The sequence below is a fragment of the Pholcus phalangioides genome, unplaced genomic scaffold, assembly GCF_987345545.1.
Source record: "Pholcus phalangioides strain wild (caught in Gottingen) unplaced genomic scaffold, Ppha-v1.0 ptg000018l_1, whole genome shotgun sequence".
Taxonomy (NCBI): domain Eukaryota; kingdom Metazoa; phylum Arthropoda; class Arachnida; order Araneae; family Pholcidae; genus Pholcus; species Pholcus phalangioides.
In genome coordinates this window covers 17488319-17505155 of record NW_028301611.1, presented here as the reverse complement: position 1 = coordinate 17505155, position 16837 = coordinate 17488319, and the positions used below count along the sequence as shown (strand labels likewise).

General features: G+C 34.6%; 1 protein-coding gene across 1 annotated transcript; it reads right to left on the bottom strand.

Annotated features, from left to right (window-relative positions):
• Positions 1–92: 92 nt before the first annotated feature.
• LOC149071779 (uncharacterized) lies at positions 93–16017 on the bottom strand. The gene is made up of 6 exons (XM_089247621.1): positions 15547–16017; positions 12617–12788; positions 9614–9756; positions 8405–8522; positions 1408–1533; positions 93–1199 (listed from the first exon to the last, which is right to left on the bottom strand). Exons 1-6 carry the CDS (start codon positions 15581–15583, stop codon positions 878–880), a joined length of 918 nt encoding a protein of 305 aa, XP_089103747.1. The 5' UTR covers positions 15584–16017; the 3' UTR covers positions 93–877.
• Between the last annotated feature and the right edge of the window lie 820 nt (positions 16018–16837).

The window sequence follows — 16837 nt, the reverse complement described above, 5'->3', positions numbered from 1 at the left end:
TTAACACAGCGGTTCCCAAATATTCTCAGTTTGGATCCCCGGGAATCTTGGTGTCTGCCATGGATCCCCGAAAATACTGGTGTCTACCATGCACTCCCGATTTATAACAGTACAAACTACAGCCATCTATCAATGAGAATGTTCTCGAACAATAAAGGACATCTCATCCAGGACTAGTATAAATGATGGGACAGCAAGTCAATTTACTGGGCAGCAAAAGAACTAAAACCACATTTTATACCCTTATCAACAGCTGTCGCCACAAGTACATTTTTTTTTCAGATCATGACGATATCACTGCTGCAGTCTACCAACGCTTGAAAACCATGCTTCTGCGCACTAATTTAACTATATTTTTCTTTTTAAGTAATTTAATTTATACAGTTGTATAACTTTTTTTCAAGTTAGAATTTATATTTTTTGTTAATTCTACAATTGGGCCGTTGACCTCTGGAGTCCAGACTCCCCTCTTTGGGAACCGCTGGCTTAACATGATCATCAACCCTTCTCTTTTAATTATTCGATCTCCTGATATAGAACACTGACGTGAATATATTCACTCAAATGTTAGTAATACTCCTTGAATATGCGATGTCAATCAACACATCCCCAATACGAACACTGCTCCCGAGCAACAGCTTGAGGATTATGCCAAAGTTAACACACACATGCTACGAACTTCAGTCACCGTTCTTAGATGCTGTGGGAGTCCTCTGGTAGCTATACTCTATACAGTTTAGGCGATTTCCGTGCTAAACTTTTGCTGCGAGACCATTTTAATATTTAATCACGGCATGATATATGTATCATTGCTGTACACCATTGATGTGCGACAGCAGAATCGATAACGCTATGAGTTTTAAAATGGCGACAATAGCTATAGGTTCATCCAGTGGGAAAGAGTCCTGAATGAACCGAACAATCCAGCGGTACATAAGAAGACTAATAACTTGGACGTCGCTGCACTCGTCCTGAGTCCATCTCCGCCATTGGACGTTCTGCTACCAGGTGACGCCGGCAACGTGTAGATGATCGTCCGGGGTTTGCTGACGCTTGTAACTACACTCGTCGACGTCGAGGTCCCGACTTCCATCACATCGAATGACGTCGATACATCATCCTCAGTCGATGTCGACGTTGTCGTCATCGGAGTCGTCAGTGGTGGGAGCGGAGGTGCTATCGGGCACTTATAAGACATCCTGGAAAGTAAAACACCACCATGGTTAGACATTCAAATACAAATACCAACACAAACACTCAGAACAGGCAAGTTGCCCAATGAGGTGGCAGAAAAAAAAAAAAACGTTTAGGATGCAAGAAACCCTTGTTTGCATATCACGACGAAGGGCTTTAATGTTTTGTCTCGACTCTGTATACGGTAGCGAATAAAAAGTGTATCAAACTCACGGGTAGAAAGTGCTGCTGCAAGTACTGACGAGATACGACAGTGAGTGGTCAAGCAGAGCGTGGACCTTCATGCCACAGAACCTTAGCAGAGGCGCACTGACGCAGCTCTTGAATTGACCATAGGCGCTGTTGTAAATGAGAAAATAACCATAATGATACAAATTAGGATTACAAGCTCCTAGGTGAACCCTACATGCATATACACAATACAGGATGTAAAAGAAATAAGCACGTTTACAATTTTATAGGAAAATAAATGTTAAAAAAATACACCAATCTGCAAACTGAACCATCTTTAAAGACCGTAAGCTTTAAACTTGTGCTATTTTTTTTTTTTTATGAAAACAAATACCAACACGAAGGCCACAAAAGGCAAATTACCCAATGAAGTAATTGGGAAAAGATGCCCATGAAAAATATAGATGCCAAATGTAACCAAAATACAGCAGCCCAATATAGAAGCATATATCACGAAAATAATAATAACAATAATATAATACACTGCCCACGAAAAAGATTATGGTTGTCTCATTCTAAGTATGGATAGCTTCTCAATTTACCCCAATATGTTTATCGTACTTCCTTTTAAACGTATCTATCGTGTTATAGAATTCACGACCCCTGAAGGAAAGCTATTCCATTTATTTGCAAACCTACATACCACAACCTGGAATTGTCCCTCACTAAACGATATCGGTGGGCCCTTGTCGAAGCAGTTGATTCAATGTATTAATAACCCGTGGTTCATCCTATCCATCCCGTTGAAAATTTTAAACATTTCGATCATGACACATATGTTCCTCCAATGCAAACATATGTAAGAAATTAAGTATCCCTTCATATCTCAAGCGTTGTGTGTTAATAAGAGCATGCGTAGCTCTTCTCTGCATCCCCTCAGTCAAGTCTATGTCCCTCTGTAGGTATGGTCTCTCTAAAATCTTACTATGCATTTCTAGGGGTAAACAAGCGTCCTATACACTTCAAGGGAAAAAATAAATTGTTTAGAGTAAGTTTGAAGCTTTGTTCCTTTTTCACAAGCTCAAAATGTTTTTTGGTTCACCAGTAACCTAAGAACCCGTTAAGCATACACAACACAGATATCCTAAGCTTCTTAATCGGTATTCGACTCTTTCTGGAAGTTCTTTGTATTCTTTACTGTAATTACAGTACATGTGACACATCGTATTCCCCCACGCTAATTAACATTTTAGCATTACAAAATTAGGGACATAAAGCTCCTTGATAGGGCAAGATCCGGGAAATAAGCTGGTTGTGGAAGTATCGGCATGTGATGTTTTTTGACAGATAATCTGTGACACCCCACCGAGAGACCTTTGAGCCGACGTGTTATCACGATGAAGCACCCACGACTTGGCCTTCCAATGATATGGTCGCTTGCGTATCGCAGAATCATGCAGACGTTGAAGGACTCACGGGTCCCTCCTGGTGGTTACCAGTCACACAGTGGTGGATTAAAGTCGGTCCAGGCCCCGGGCGCAAAAGAAAATATTGAGAACCCTTAAATTAGAAAAAAGTGTGAAGCTGTGGTTTTTTGGAGCCCTTTTAGAAGTCGGGGCCCCAGTTTAAAAAACTTGAATAATTTAACCCCAATAACGTTATCGGTTACATTCAAGAAAATGCAACCGATAGACTTAGTGGTTGAATTTTTCAAGTTTTATAAAAGAAGTTTTATGAAACTTTTATAATAGTGTAATACCGGACTAAGATGCGTTTACATTTTTGTAAAATTCTTGTCAGTGAGAAAAGTTTTTCTTCTGTCATTTTCAATATTCCAGCCAATGGTGAATGACCAATTCAAAATATCGATTCTCTCCTCACCACAGAAGCAAACTGACATGGAAATCATATTCACCTGATTATTCAGGCCAAGCAAACACAGAAATAACAATTTTTACCCAAGGACAAAGAAAATAATATTTTTGTTACATAGTAATCTTCAAAAATTAGGATATACTCAAACTGTACTGAAGAAAAATGAACACAGCCACAATCGAATTTGATTATGGATAAGCTGGTGTTGAGAAACATCATCAGGGATCGAGCACGTGTGTAATTAAGTGAGACTTAATATTTTAGAAAATTGATACCTTCGACATATTTTCCACTCGAGGTCTCAATTTCCTAATAAATTTCCGATCCGTGGAGGAAAAAAAAATCCTAATGACCACGGACACGAGCCTGATTTGCATAATTCACCAGAGGTTAGACAGTTTGCATGTTATTTTTTTTTCTCCACATAGTTATCGATTATGGATCAGAAGCGACGAGAGTAGTTTTTGTGGTTAAGTGCTAATAACCTTCTTAATTAAATAGTTAAAGACTCAGGGATGTAAGTCATCTATTCGTATTTCAGGGGGGAAATTCAATTAATTTCCAAAAATACCATCATGAGACTCGTTAAAATGATAATTATGCAAAAAAAATTGACGGTTTGATATTTCTTTATTAAGATGATTGTTTTAAAAATTCACGTAAATTGTTATATTTGTTTATGTAATAATAACTAGTAATAAACATAATATATCAACTGCGAAAGCCCGAAAATGTCCCCCTTCATGAATTGGAAGCCCATGTTCCGGTCAATGCCCGAAATTTGAGCTTTCGCCGGACCCTATATGTCGATCCCTATACACACTTATATATGGATCACTAAGATATCGATTACTGAGATTTCTTTGACTATTAGGGTTGCCATAGCTAAGTATAACTAATTATGCTTAGATATGGCCAATTATAAATGGTCATAATTAGGACACAAAAAATTCTCGAACATGGCGGTGCCCCCAAATCATAGGGACCACTATATATATGTATATATATGGGGCCAGCGAAAGCACAAATTTCGGACATAGGCTGGATCAACTGGGCCGGCCAGTTTGCGAAATGGCCAACTTCGGATTTGGCATATATATTTTACATATATAATTAATTATGGACATTTTTTTAGCGAATACACTTTGAATTTTGATATTATTATGCAAAAAATGAATTTATTTTATTTTATCAATGAATTAAACTATACTTTGAGAATTTTTTTATAATATAACTGGGACGGTAATTGGTTATTATGCATAATTACCGGTTATTGTGCATACTTACCTTACGTCTTGGTAAGTCTTTTATCTGTGATTATGGCTAATAAACCAATGTCGTAGGTAAATTTGATAAACACTTAAAATTTATCGCTTTTATCTGTGATTATGCATAATACCCTTGTGTGATTGATGAATTTTATAAATATTAAAAAAATTCAAAATAAGTCATGCGTGATGAATATTGTCGGACCACGATATAATGATACAATATACATGTGTGAATATCATGTATAGTGCATCGGATAGTCCGATTTATCATGTTTACCAACGACGCGACACTTGGGTATTTTGCGTAATCGCCGGTTAAAGTGATAATGTTAGGGAAATTTATCAAACTTACCAAAATACCCAGAGATTGCTATACATAATAACCCGTTATTATGTATAAATTGGATTTATCCCATTATTCAACATTGGTAAAATTTATGAAATTGTTTTATTAGGCCAACAAATTAATTTAAAATGTAAAGATGGAAAATTTTATTATTTTCCAATCTTAAATTTAGCCGAATTATTATTACTTTAATAAATTAATGACATTCACATAACAAAATCCAGATTTAAAAAAATTAATAAAAAAAAATCTCACTTTTAAATTTTAAACTAATTTTTGTATAAAAACATTTTATAAAATTGTATTATAAGTTTTTTTTGTCTTGTAATATTATTTAAAAAAATAATAATGTATACTTCAAAAATAAGTTTAATAATTTCATTGCGAGAAAATATTCATTATATTTTTAATTACATTATTTTTAATTATCTATTTATATGAAAAATATATTCACAATGAGAAACATATTTTTCTGAAAAAATGGTTTATAATTTTTCTTAGATACTGCACTGTTTATAAATTCCAGATAAACTTCATAAAACTAACATGTTGAATCTATATTTATTTCCACTCACTGATAATATTATTAATACTGTATTTCAATTTAACATATATATAATATATAAATAGTTAATATATAATGAAACATAATACCAGCTATATATATACTGTATATAGAATTTATATTCATATTCAAATGAATTTTTAGTCAACTTTTCTATTCATAATTAAAATGTTAAAAAAAGTTTATAATTAAACAAAATTTAACTCGAAGAATATGAATTTTAAAAAATGTAATGCAAAACAGTTTCCTTCCATGTAATTATTTCAAATAATAATAATTGATTTTTATGATTGTGAATTAAAAATTCATTCATTACAATATAATTTTTAATTTAATTTTTTTGTAGTATATTTCTGATAGCATGTATTTTAGTTCAGAAAAAAAACAATTGTTGAAAAAATTCAATAAAAGAAATTGGTAAAATCCGAACCAAAAAACAGGAATTTATTTTTCTAAAATCATCACTTTTTTCTCCAAATTATTATTTTTAAAATTCCTTCTCATACAACTCGGTTTTGCAAGATTCATCGAAAGACTGGTTATTTGTGGAGATGAAGATTACAAGGAAGAAAATTCACCACTGCCCCCACGGGGACTCGAGCCCCGGTCACTCGCTTACCGGACGAGTGCTCTACCGTCTAAGCTATGGCAGCAGATAGAATATTTCAACCTTGGAGCGTATGTATACGTTGAAGGGCACCATACATGGACGGCGTCAACAATCAACTAATAGCTCGAGAATGACAAAGGCCAACCAGGTGGCCATATAGATATGCATATAGAAACGTCCTCTCCACTTGTCAATACAAGATTCATCGAAGGACTGGTTATTTGTGGAGATGAAGATTACAAGTAAGAAAATTCATCACTGCCCCCACGGGGACTCGAACCCCGGACGAGTTGATTTTTGACGCCGTCCATGTACGGTGCCTTTCAACGTATATGTACGCTCCAAGGTTGAAATATTCTATCTGCTGCCATAGCTTAGTTGGTAGAGCACTCGTCCGGCAAGCGAGAGACCGGGGTTCGAGTCCTCGAGGAGGCAGTGATGAATTTTCTTCCTTGTAATCTTCATCTCCACAAATAACCAGTCTTTCGATGAATCTTGTATTGACAAGTGGAGAGGACGTTTCTATATGCAACTCGGTTTTGTTTAAAAAAATTATTTCGGTGAATATTTTATGAAGAAAATATCAAGATTTAATATCTTAAACTTTTTTTTGAAAAATTACTAAAAATTAATTGTTTTTTTTCCAATTGTTTGGTAAATTGACAGACGAGACGATAAATGAATGGTAATTATTATTATTTTTTTTTTTTACAAGCTGAGTGAAGATTAGTGACCACAAAATACAAAATGGCCACAATCAACGGCACTAGAAACAGGCTTGTGATTATCTTCTTCCTTTAGGAAGAAAGCCTATGGCTATTGTAGATAATGGCAAAACTGCATTAAGAGTTCACTTTCAACTAACTTTCAAGCGACTTTGAGATGATGGAGAGCAACAGATTTTTTCTGGCTTTTCTGCCGAGTTGAACACGAAAAGAAAAGTCATCCTGTCTCTGCCAAATTCGAACCCAAGCCCTCCTGCTTACCGGACACAAATTTACACCACTAGAGGCACAATTTCTTCCATTTATTCTAGAACAATTTCTTTCATTTATTCCAGAACAATTTCTTTGATTTATTCTAGATCAATTTCTTTGATTTATTCTAGAACAATTTCTTTCATTTATTCTAGAACAATTTCTTTCATTTATTCTAGATCAATTTCTTTCATTTATTCTAGAACAATTTCTTTCATTTATTCTAGAACAATTTCTCTCATTTATTCTAGAACAATTTCTCTCATTTATTCTAGAACAATTTCTTTCATTTATTCTAGAACAATTTCTTTCATTTATTCTAGAACAATTTCTTTCATTTATTCTAGATCAATTTCTCTCATTTATTCTAGATCAATTTCTTTCATTTATTCTAGAACAATTTCTCTCATTTATTCTAGATCAATTTCTTTCATTTATTCTAGAACAATTTCTTTCATTTATTCTAGAACAATTTCTTTCATTTATTCTAGAACAATTTCTTTCATTTATTCTAGAACAATTTCTCTCATTTATTCTAGAACAACTTCTCTCATTTACTCTAGAACAATTTCTCAATCAATTTCTAGATCAATTTCTCAATCAATTTCTAGATCAATTTCTTTCATTTATTCTAGAAACATTTCTCTCATTTATTCTAGAACAATTTCTTTCATTTATTCTAGAACAATTTCTTTCATTTATTCTAGAACAATTTCTTTCATTTATTCTAGAACAATTTCTCTCATTTATTCTAGAACAACTTCTCTCATTTACTCTAGAACAATTTCTCAATCAATTTCTAGATCAATTTCTCAATCAATTTCTAGATCAATTTCTCAATCAATTTCTAGATCAATTTCTCAATCAATTTCTAGATCAATTTCTTTCATTTATTCTAGAAACATTTCTCTCATTTATTCTAGAACAATTTCTTTCATTTATTCTAGAAACATTTCTCTCATTTATTCTAGAACAATTTCTTTCATTTATTCTAGAAACATTTCTCTCATTTATTCTAGAACAACTTCTTTCATTTAATCTAGAATCATTTCTTCTATTTATTCTCGAATTATTTCTTCCCTTTATTCCAAAATTAATTTTGATTGTTTCATTCAATTTTCTAAAAATGATCGGTGGGACGTGACAAAAAACTTCCTGGGTGAAATGTGGCCGGTGAGCCATGCGTTGATGACCCCTGCCATAAGATAATGGTTTGTAATAGATAATAATGATGACAAGCTCTGGAAGAGGCATCAAAAGATGGAACAGACTAACAAAAGACTATGCACTAAGGAAACAGTAAATTAATTAAATTTTTCTCTTGGTAAAAATTGTAAAGACGCAGTGGAAAAAGTTTAAGCTTTTTTTAGAATCGGAATAATAAACTTTGCTTACCAGCATATGTGCGTCTCATCCGCGGCTCGATTGGCCACTTGAGTGATCAACCTCCTGTAATAGAAGCCGCAACTGTCCACCGAGACCCGACGGAAACAGTGGGCACTCGAGAGATAATCTAAGACAAAGACAATCATAATTACTCAATATTATTAATGAAACACATGTACTGTAATGAGGCTTACCGATATGGAGGTACGGGTTTTTCAAGAAGGGCCTCCCACCCCACCCCAACCTTGAAATGATATAGCTTCGAAACAGTGACAGATAGAATGTAGTACATTTGATGGGCAGGCCTAGAATTTTAAATACACCGGTTTGCTAAATTAATTGCAGTTTTAACTTATAGATGCACCCAATCGTTCTTTTTGCAAGGCATCTTTTGGGGGAAGAAGGGGGTATTTGAAGGTCATTGTTTACAGCAAGAAATTTCAGACGCTGTATCAGATTAAAAAGTTCACTTATGAGGCACCCAAGTCGCGGCTTTGAACTTCACTCCCAATTTTTGTCATGTCATTGCCAAGCACACACAAGGCGATCACTACGAATCCATCGTTTTGCGATTTGGCCTGTGTTTATGAAGGGCGGTATCACCCCTGTTTAAAATACGTCAAGATTGTGGAGTCATCTATTAGCCAACGTTATAACGTTTTCCGTGAACCGGCAAGAGATGTCAAGAAAAGAAGCTCTTTATGTGAAATACGTTGAGAAAAGCGTGATTGTGGATCTAAGCAGAATTGCTCATAAAACAAGAATTATCCCGAAGACTAATGTTCATATGTGGCCTACATGATAAGACCTGGCAAAATGATTTATAAGAGTAGTCCCCCAAGTACTCAAATATGTAAGCTGTTACTTCCAGGTAATTACGATTCCTCAGAACAATACTCTCCTCAGGGGCCTGTAATGTTGAGACGATCCTTCATGAAACCTTCCCAAAAGTGGAGATCACTAGATTCTGGCCCAAAAAGTCGAGTTTTCTAACAAAGATAGACTTTTTCAGTAAAATTTTGGTTCACCCTGTATTTAATGAAACAAAAATATTATAATAATTAGTAGAAGGGGTCTCGCTCCTGTATGAGGGTGTGGGGGTCCTGTATAAGACAGCTGGGAGGCACGAGGAGGTCTAAACGAGATGTGGAGGACATGGGCGGAAGAGGTTAAGAAACATTTATACATGTATATACAGCATATAATATATTAATTTACCTTTCTGGTGCCTATCTGAGCTGCATATGGCATGGACCGTATCGATGGAATGACTGACGGCCTTGTTGAACTTCGACCTCTGGTCTTGAGTCGAACATGATGACATGTACCGCCTGACGCAGTCTACAAAATGACTCCATGTCCTGTGCAATTAGATCGTCGAAAAAATTGAAATTAAATTGAGTTTGGACATACAGCAATGTTTTTACTTTTAATTAAAACAAACAACAAGTTGCATGATACAAATACAAAATTTAATATACAAATACAAACATAAATTACACAAAGAAAACTACACAAAATACACATATATTACATGTACTATGTAGCCCTAAGGGACGATAACGTAGCCATATGAAAAACTGGAGATATTCTAAGAACTTCATTAAATTTGTCTATATTCTATCGCATAGGAAGTTATTCAATTTTTCAGATATTACATGTCAAAAAAAAAAAAACCATTGACAAGAAAACCCGATGACCAACAAGTGATACTACTTAACCAAATACCAAATCTAGCCATATCGCTTTATTGCAATTTACTGCCGTTAATGAGATGGGTTGGTAAAGAAGGCACTGTGAATCGGTGGTCGCCTCAAGCTCGTGTTGAAAAAATATCTCATCCATATCTTACCGCGGGTACAGCAACCTTCATGATGGTAAATGAGCATCTTACCACGCCACTCGATTCGAGCGCTCGACGAGTTATACTACCGCATCTAGATTTACACTGTAATGCAGTGGTTCTCAAAGCGTTCATCGCGGCTTCTAGGGTCGCAAAGCTCGGTCAGGGGCGTCGCCAAGAGTTGGCGTATCGATTTGTGCCCGTTTAGTACTGTGGGATGATTGTTGTCTAGACTTTTCTGGGAAGCCGCGGATAAACAATGACAAGGCCAAAGGTGTCGCGTGTGGAAAAAAATTGAGAACCACTGCAGAGTGATGTCTAAACGATTTTGCCCAACGGGACCCAGGGCTCTATATCCAACATGCGGGAGACGCTATATTATTCGGGAAATTTTCTCATTCTGAAAATAAATGTGAATAACGTTACAATTCGATAGTATTTTTCATCAAACATGAATTTTCATTAATTATGATAAATTATTTTTTATAATAAATGTGAATATTCATAAACCCAGGAATATTTCTCTATCAAATATGAAACTCCATCAATTCTGAAATTATTTCATCATAAAGTACGAAAATCTTCGTTCATTCTAAAAATATTTCTTCCGAAAATTCCGGAAATATTCTTCATTAATTCTGGAAATATTTTTCATTAATTCTGGAAATATTTTTCATTAATTCTGAAAATATTTCTTCCAATAACTATGGACATATTTTTAATAATTATTGAAATATTTCTCATTAATTCTAAAAATAAGTTTCGATGATTCTAAAAATAAGTTTCGATGATTCTGAAAATCATTTTAAATAGATCTTGAATATTTCATTAAATCTGAAAATGTTTCATTAAATGTGAAAATGTTTCATTAAATGTGAAAATGTTTCATAAAATGTGAAAATGTTTCATAAAATGTGAAAATGTTTCATAAAATGTGAAAATGTTTCATAAAATGTGAAAATGTTTCATAAAATGTGAAAATGTTTCATTAAATGTGAAAATATTTTTCATTAAATGTGAAAATGTTTCATTAAATGGGAAAATATTTTTCATTAAATGTGAAAATGTTTTTCATTAAATGTGAAAATGTTTCATTAAATCTGAAAATGTTTCATTAAATCTGAAAATGTTTCATTAAATCTGAAAATGTTTCATTAAATGGGAAAATATTTTTCATTAAATGTGAAAATATTTTTCATTAATTCTGAAAGCGTTACTTCCAATTATTTTGAAAATATTTTAATAGTTCTAAAAAAAAATTGTAATTCTGAAAATATTTTTCATTAGCTACGAATTCTCATGAATTGCGAGATAATTTTTCCCACAAATTTCGAAATTATTTCTCATCAAATCTGAAATTATTTCTCATCAAATCTGAAATTATTTCTCATCAAATCTGAAATTATTTCTCATCAAATCTGAAATTATTTCTCATCAAATCTGAAATTATTCCTCTCATTAGATCTGAATTTTTTTTTTTTTCTGAAAGTAATTTGGAAATTATTTCTTCCACTGCTTTTGGAATACAGAGCTTTCTTTCCCAGCATTTCTATGAATTCTGTAGTTGTGTAACAATTTTCATCGGCCGGTCACTGCAAAAAAGCTTCACGTCTTGCTATATGGCTTGCGGGTCATGCGTCGAAGACCCCTGGCATAAACTACTGCATGAAAAGATCTAAGATGGAATGCTTTTACTAAAAAAACCGTTTACGAAAATTGTCTTCTTTACCGATATCTGTCAACCAAACCGAACGATCCATGTGAATTAATTTCTTGTTATAGCATGTCCAACCAGAATCCAGAACCAACTCACCCCCCTCCCCCCCGTGCTATTTGTAATTAAATTGGCATTAAACCCACTTATCGCTGACATCAATAAGATTATATGGGATATTCAACGGCTATTTTATTATGCTTTTTTTGGAAATCAAGTACTCAAACCACCAGCCGGAATTGTTCCAGAATGGATTAGGGGCGGATCTCGGGGCTTAGGCCACTATAATAGAAGTTGGTTTCTCGAATTCCGCTTGACAGATTTCATTGTGAGAGAAGAGACTAGATTGGCAAAGCTGTATAATATCTCTGTTAGTTATCAACTTGCTCACCTTGAAGTGACAAACCGCACACAATAGATATGTTTTATCATTTTAGATATAACCATGGTCACATGAAGAAGAGATGTGTGTGACAGAGATAGCCAGTTCTCACTAAAGTCGGTCACCACCCATCTCTAGCATCATGTGTCCATCTCAAGGTCTTCTCATTAATAGCCTCATTCATCTACATTTGGCCTGATAGATAAACGACAGATACTGGTTGAATTTATCCATGCAGAATTTGGTCAATTGGGCAGTTGGAAAAATTCATCGTCAACTTACTTGCACATGGTATCGACGTCTTCTAGCGAAGTCGGGAACATGTACCTGACGTCGTTCAGCATCGGCCTGACCATTTTGGTGCAGCCGTAGATCTTGTATTGACAAGTGCTTCTGCTCATCGTCATCAGGTCATCGGCAAAACTCGATTCCGCTATGAGTGTAATCATGGTCACTGATGGTGGGAAAAAATAATGTCATTGAAAATGAAAGTGCAAAAAGAAGCTCTTGTTTTGTCTAATATTATCATGACAGTTCTATTTTTCATTCAGTTATCGCTTCATCTCGTCTTATCCTAACGTCATACATGATCAAATTAACATTTTTTTCTTATTCGCCCATCATATTTCTCCATATTACACAGTTCATTTTTCTTCACTACCATTTTAACTATTGTTAAACCAATTCAGACATTTCACATTAGTTGCAATAGCTGAGAAGATTTTCCATAATCTCATAATAGTAGCCTGAAATTCAGGTACTTGGAACTAAATTGCCAAGAAACATAAGAACAAAGTGTTCAGTCAACTAACTATAAGTTTTAGTTCAGGAAACCCCGAAAAATTTATCTACATATTTTTAAAACACGTAGAGTAAAATGATTGATACATAGTGAAAAATAATAAACCAATGAAATCTGAATGTATTAAAAAATTTAAATCCTAGTTTCAAATAACTAACTTGATTTATAATTACTTAACTTGTGTATTCGTGTATGGTAACCGTCTGCGGTGACTAGTGAGAAAGGATCTCGGGTTTTCAATTTAATCCCGAAGTATTATCATGCTTTAATGGGTCCATTTTCACTATTATGATTAGAAAATTCCCTTTTACAACTTTATTTTAAGCATCTTTACTTTGGAATAAATTTAACATATTTCACACATTTATTCACATGATATTTGTACATGTTCAGAAAAATATGTAGAATAAAGGAAATACATATAAAGCTCTAAATACCAAATTATATTAATCACGTATGCAAGAAAAAGGTGTTTTACTGAAATAAAAACTGACATTTTGAAAACGAGCAAAATAAAGATGAAATATGCATTTTTAATCATTCACATCTTTAGTTAAAATTATACAGCACATGATTTTTTCATGATCACCACACACAAATCCTCGACACTTCGTACATTTAAAACTATATTTTTTGTCATTTTTTGGACGCGTGAGTCACCTCCCTTGTCTCGGTATGCGTTCAAATTTTGCTAATCATGATCAATTTTTGAATCTGCTTTAAGCAGTTGTATTGAGCTGCCGGGCTCATGATATCAAAAATCTTCATTCACAAAGAGTTGGCAAGTTTTTGAACTTTAAGCAACAGAATCTTCAAGAAAAGTTCATCCCTCTCATCATCATCTCCACTTCCATTCTACTCTAATATCATCTGAGGATACAGTATTTTCTTATAACTATCTTCCACGCCGTACCACAATAAAGTTTATTTTCGATGAGCGTGCTGCTCTTCGAATTCTAACACGCAGATCATACATCCCGTTTTTACAGGACACGAGCATTACCTTGGTTCCTACAAAATTTTGCTCGACTGTCTTATTTCCAAAAAAAAAATTCAGTTTAAAATCCAAAACAGTTTGTCACTCATTCGAATTCTACATTGTTTTTATTTATGAGTCACAAATTCTCAATTATCGCGATGCAAGATTGTGCATATACGTACATCTGTAAAAGTTCATCGCACCTGTGAACCATGTTGGGCATAGGCAGCGGAACCTAAGGGGTACTTAGGCTACCCCCTCTCCTCTACAAAACACTTTCTATGAGAGCTTAGCCAAGTATTCATATATAACAATGCAATGGGGTTTTTTCTTCAATGCATGTACCCCATGCGAACGATCCTAAATCTCGTACTCGTGGGACATCCAGCAACTGTGCCCAAAGATGAAAAAAACGAACAGAAACACGTTGAATTGTAGTTAACACATAATTGTTATTTTAAGAATGCCTATCATACTAAATTTTGGTTTAGCAGCCTACAAGACCATCATTCATAAAAAAAGAATTGTTTAAAAGTTGGAGAGCTTCGATTGTGGAAAATAGATTTTCTTTTATTTAAAAAAGAAGAAGCAAAAAGCGTTCGTGTGTCACTAGTGATGCAATGGCATTAAACTAGAATTCGACTAGAAAAATTATGTGAACACTACCATGAGTGACATTAAATGTAAAACAGGGTATTAAATCTACTCACACGGCAAAATGTTATAAGTCACGATTTCGAAATTTCACGAAGGCAAATTTCTGTGGTGTTAGGTCAGAACATGATAACTCAAAAATCACATTTTTGAGATATAAGCATTTTCATTATCATTTGAAAATCAGAAATAAAGCATACACACGAATACAAATGAAAATATCATACGTCAGAATGTTGTTTAGCCGTACGCACGTATTTGTGCATTTATCTCACTTCTAATTAGTTATAATTAGCAAGACTTAAACTAGATCAAAAAGACAATTTTTTGGGGTATCATGGTCTGACCAAACACCATAGATTTGTGAAAAATATTTTGCCAAAATGCGATACCGTTGCTTTTTCATTTATTACAATTTGTCTCCATTTTTGCCTGCTAAACTGAAAGAGAAAGACAAAATTTTGACGTATGGGACTCCGGAATGCAAACAGCTCAATCTGAGCACACAAATACATACACGTAAATGTAACACGGGATGAAAATTTGTGTGCAAACGTGCAAATTTTACAACGCAGACAATAAAAAAAGAGCACGTGCAATCACCCTATCTTTTTTTCAACTGAGAGCGAATCATTTTTGACGGAGGATTAGCTGGCCACTCTGTTCATTTCTCTACCCCTCCGATTGCACAGTTTTCGTGGGGCGAAATTTCATGATAGTAAATCCTGAGATTAAACGGTTTTGCTGCGCTATTTTAGAAAAACGAACAGTACTTACCATGTACCAGAAACTGGACGATCCATTTCCGTATCATCTTTTTCACAAACTCAAATTATCACTATATACAATCGGGCACAAGATTAAAATTTCAATCATCATAAGAACTGATCGTTGCAGACACGTGAAGACAACCGAGGACATATCCCTGTCGCTGCTAAACTTCTTCGTAGGATGATCCTCACAGCCGTTCAAACTAATCAGGCGATTTATTAACATCATCCAATAACACCACGAAGTTATGGATGAAACAGTTATATATAATCTAGAGATTGATAAACGTCTGGAGACACTTCTCCGTCGAAGAGGACGATATCAAGACGCCTCTCAAAAATCCTAGGAGACCATTGCCTTCGTCGATCCCTTTCTCGTCGAGCAACTACCAGATCTAGAATCGGAAGCAATTCTGATCCGTTGTTCAATCCAGAAGAATCATTTCCCGGACCATGTACAACACCGTCTATCTCACTACTGTCAGTGTACCTAACTGCTAGGGTACAGATGTCGATACACCACTGAATAGAGGTAAAAAAAACAAAAAAACATGCTAGTAATTGTGGTTTCAATTCCGGCCGGAAATCCTATACAATGGCCATTTATTTTTCTCTTCTCTGCCTCTCCCGTGTTCGGACAATGGCTTGAAAAAACTTCCGTGGATGTGAGATGAGGCTTTTTTTTTTTAACCACAAAGAGATGGATAATCATCATCATCATCATTGGTATGCATATAACAGAGAAGGCTCGATGTGATTAACGTTCTCAGACACTTCCCTTTGAAACAGGTCCCGATAAAACACGAATCGCATCTACAACTAGTGAATTTGCAAGATGGTTTCCGGTTTGCTCTTTTATCATTATTACTATTATCATCCGGGAGAATTCGTTTTTACATACAGTAGGTTTCGATTCTCACTCCTTGGGAGAAAATGAAATATGACTGCCAATGGCCTTTGTACAAATATGACAGTGATTTAAGAGAGTAATATGCTCACCTGTATATTTACCTTTTCTGTAGTGATTTATTCATTTGAATCTGCTACTTGTGACTGTAGGAGAGATTAAGGTTAGATCAGTGACATTTAGAAGTCATGTGAACCTTGGTTTTGTGGGCTGAGGTCAAAGACTCGTTGCATTTCATTCAAACGAATGGATGATAATTTGGAATCTAAAATACAGTTGGCCCCGCTTAATCGGATAACGTATAAACGGATACCCCTCTTAAACAGACAAAATCCTCTGGCACCGAAATTTCTCCTGCAGAGACAATGTTAAAATTACCAGCTAAATATGA

Coding starts and splice junctions, on each gene's coding strand:
- LOC149071779 (XM_089247621.1), bottom strand. CDS start 15,583: ATGATACGGAAATGGATCGTCCAGTTTCTGGTACATG. Junction 9,757..12,616: donor GACGTCGATACCATGTGCAA/GTAAGTTGACGA, acceptor CTAATTGCACAG/GACATGGAGTCATTTTGTAG. Junction 1,200..1,407: donor TGCAGCAGCACTTTCTACCC/GTGAGTTTGATA, acceptor TTTACTTTCCAG/GATGTCTTATAAGTGCCCGA.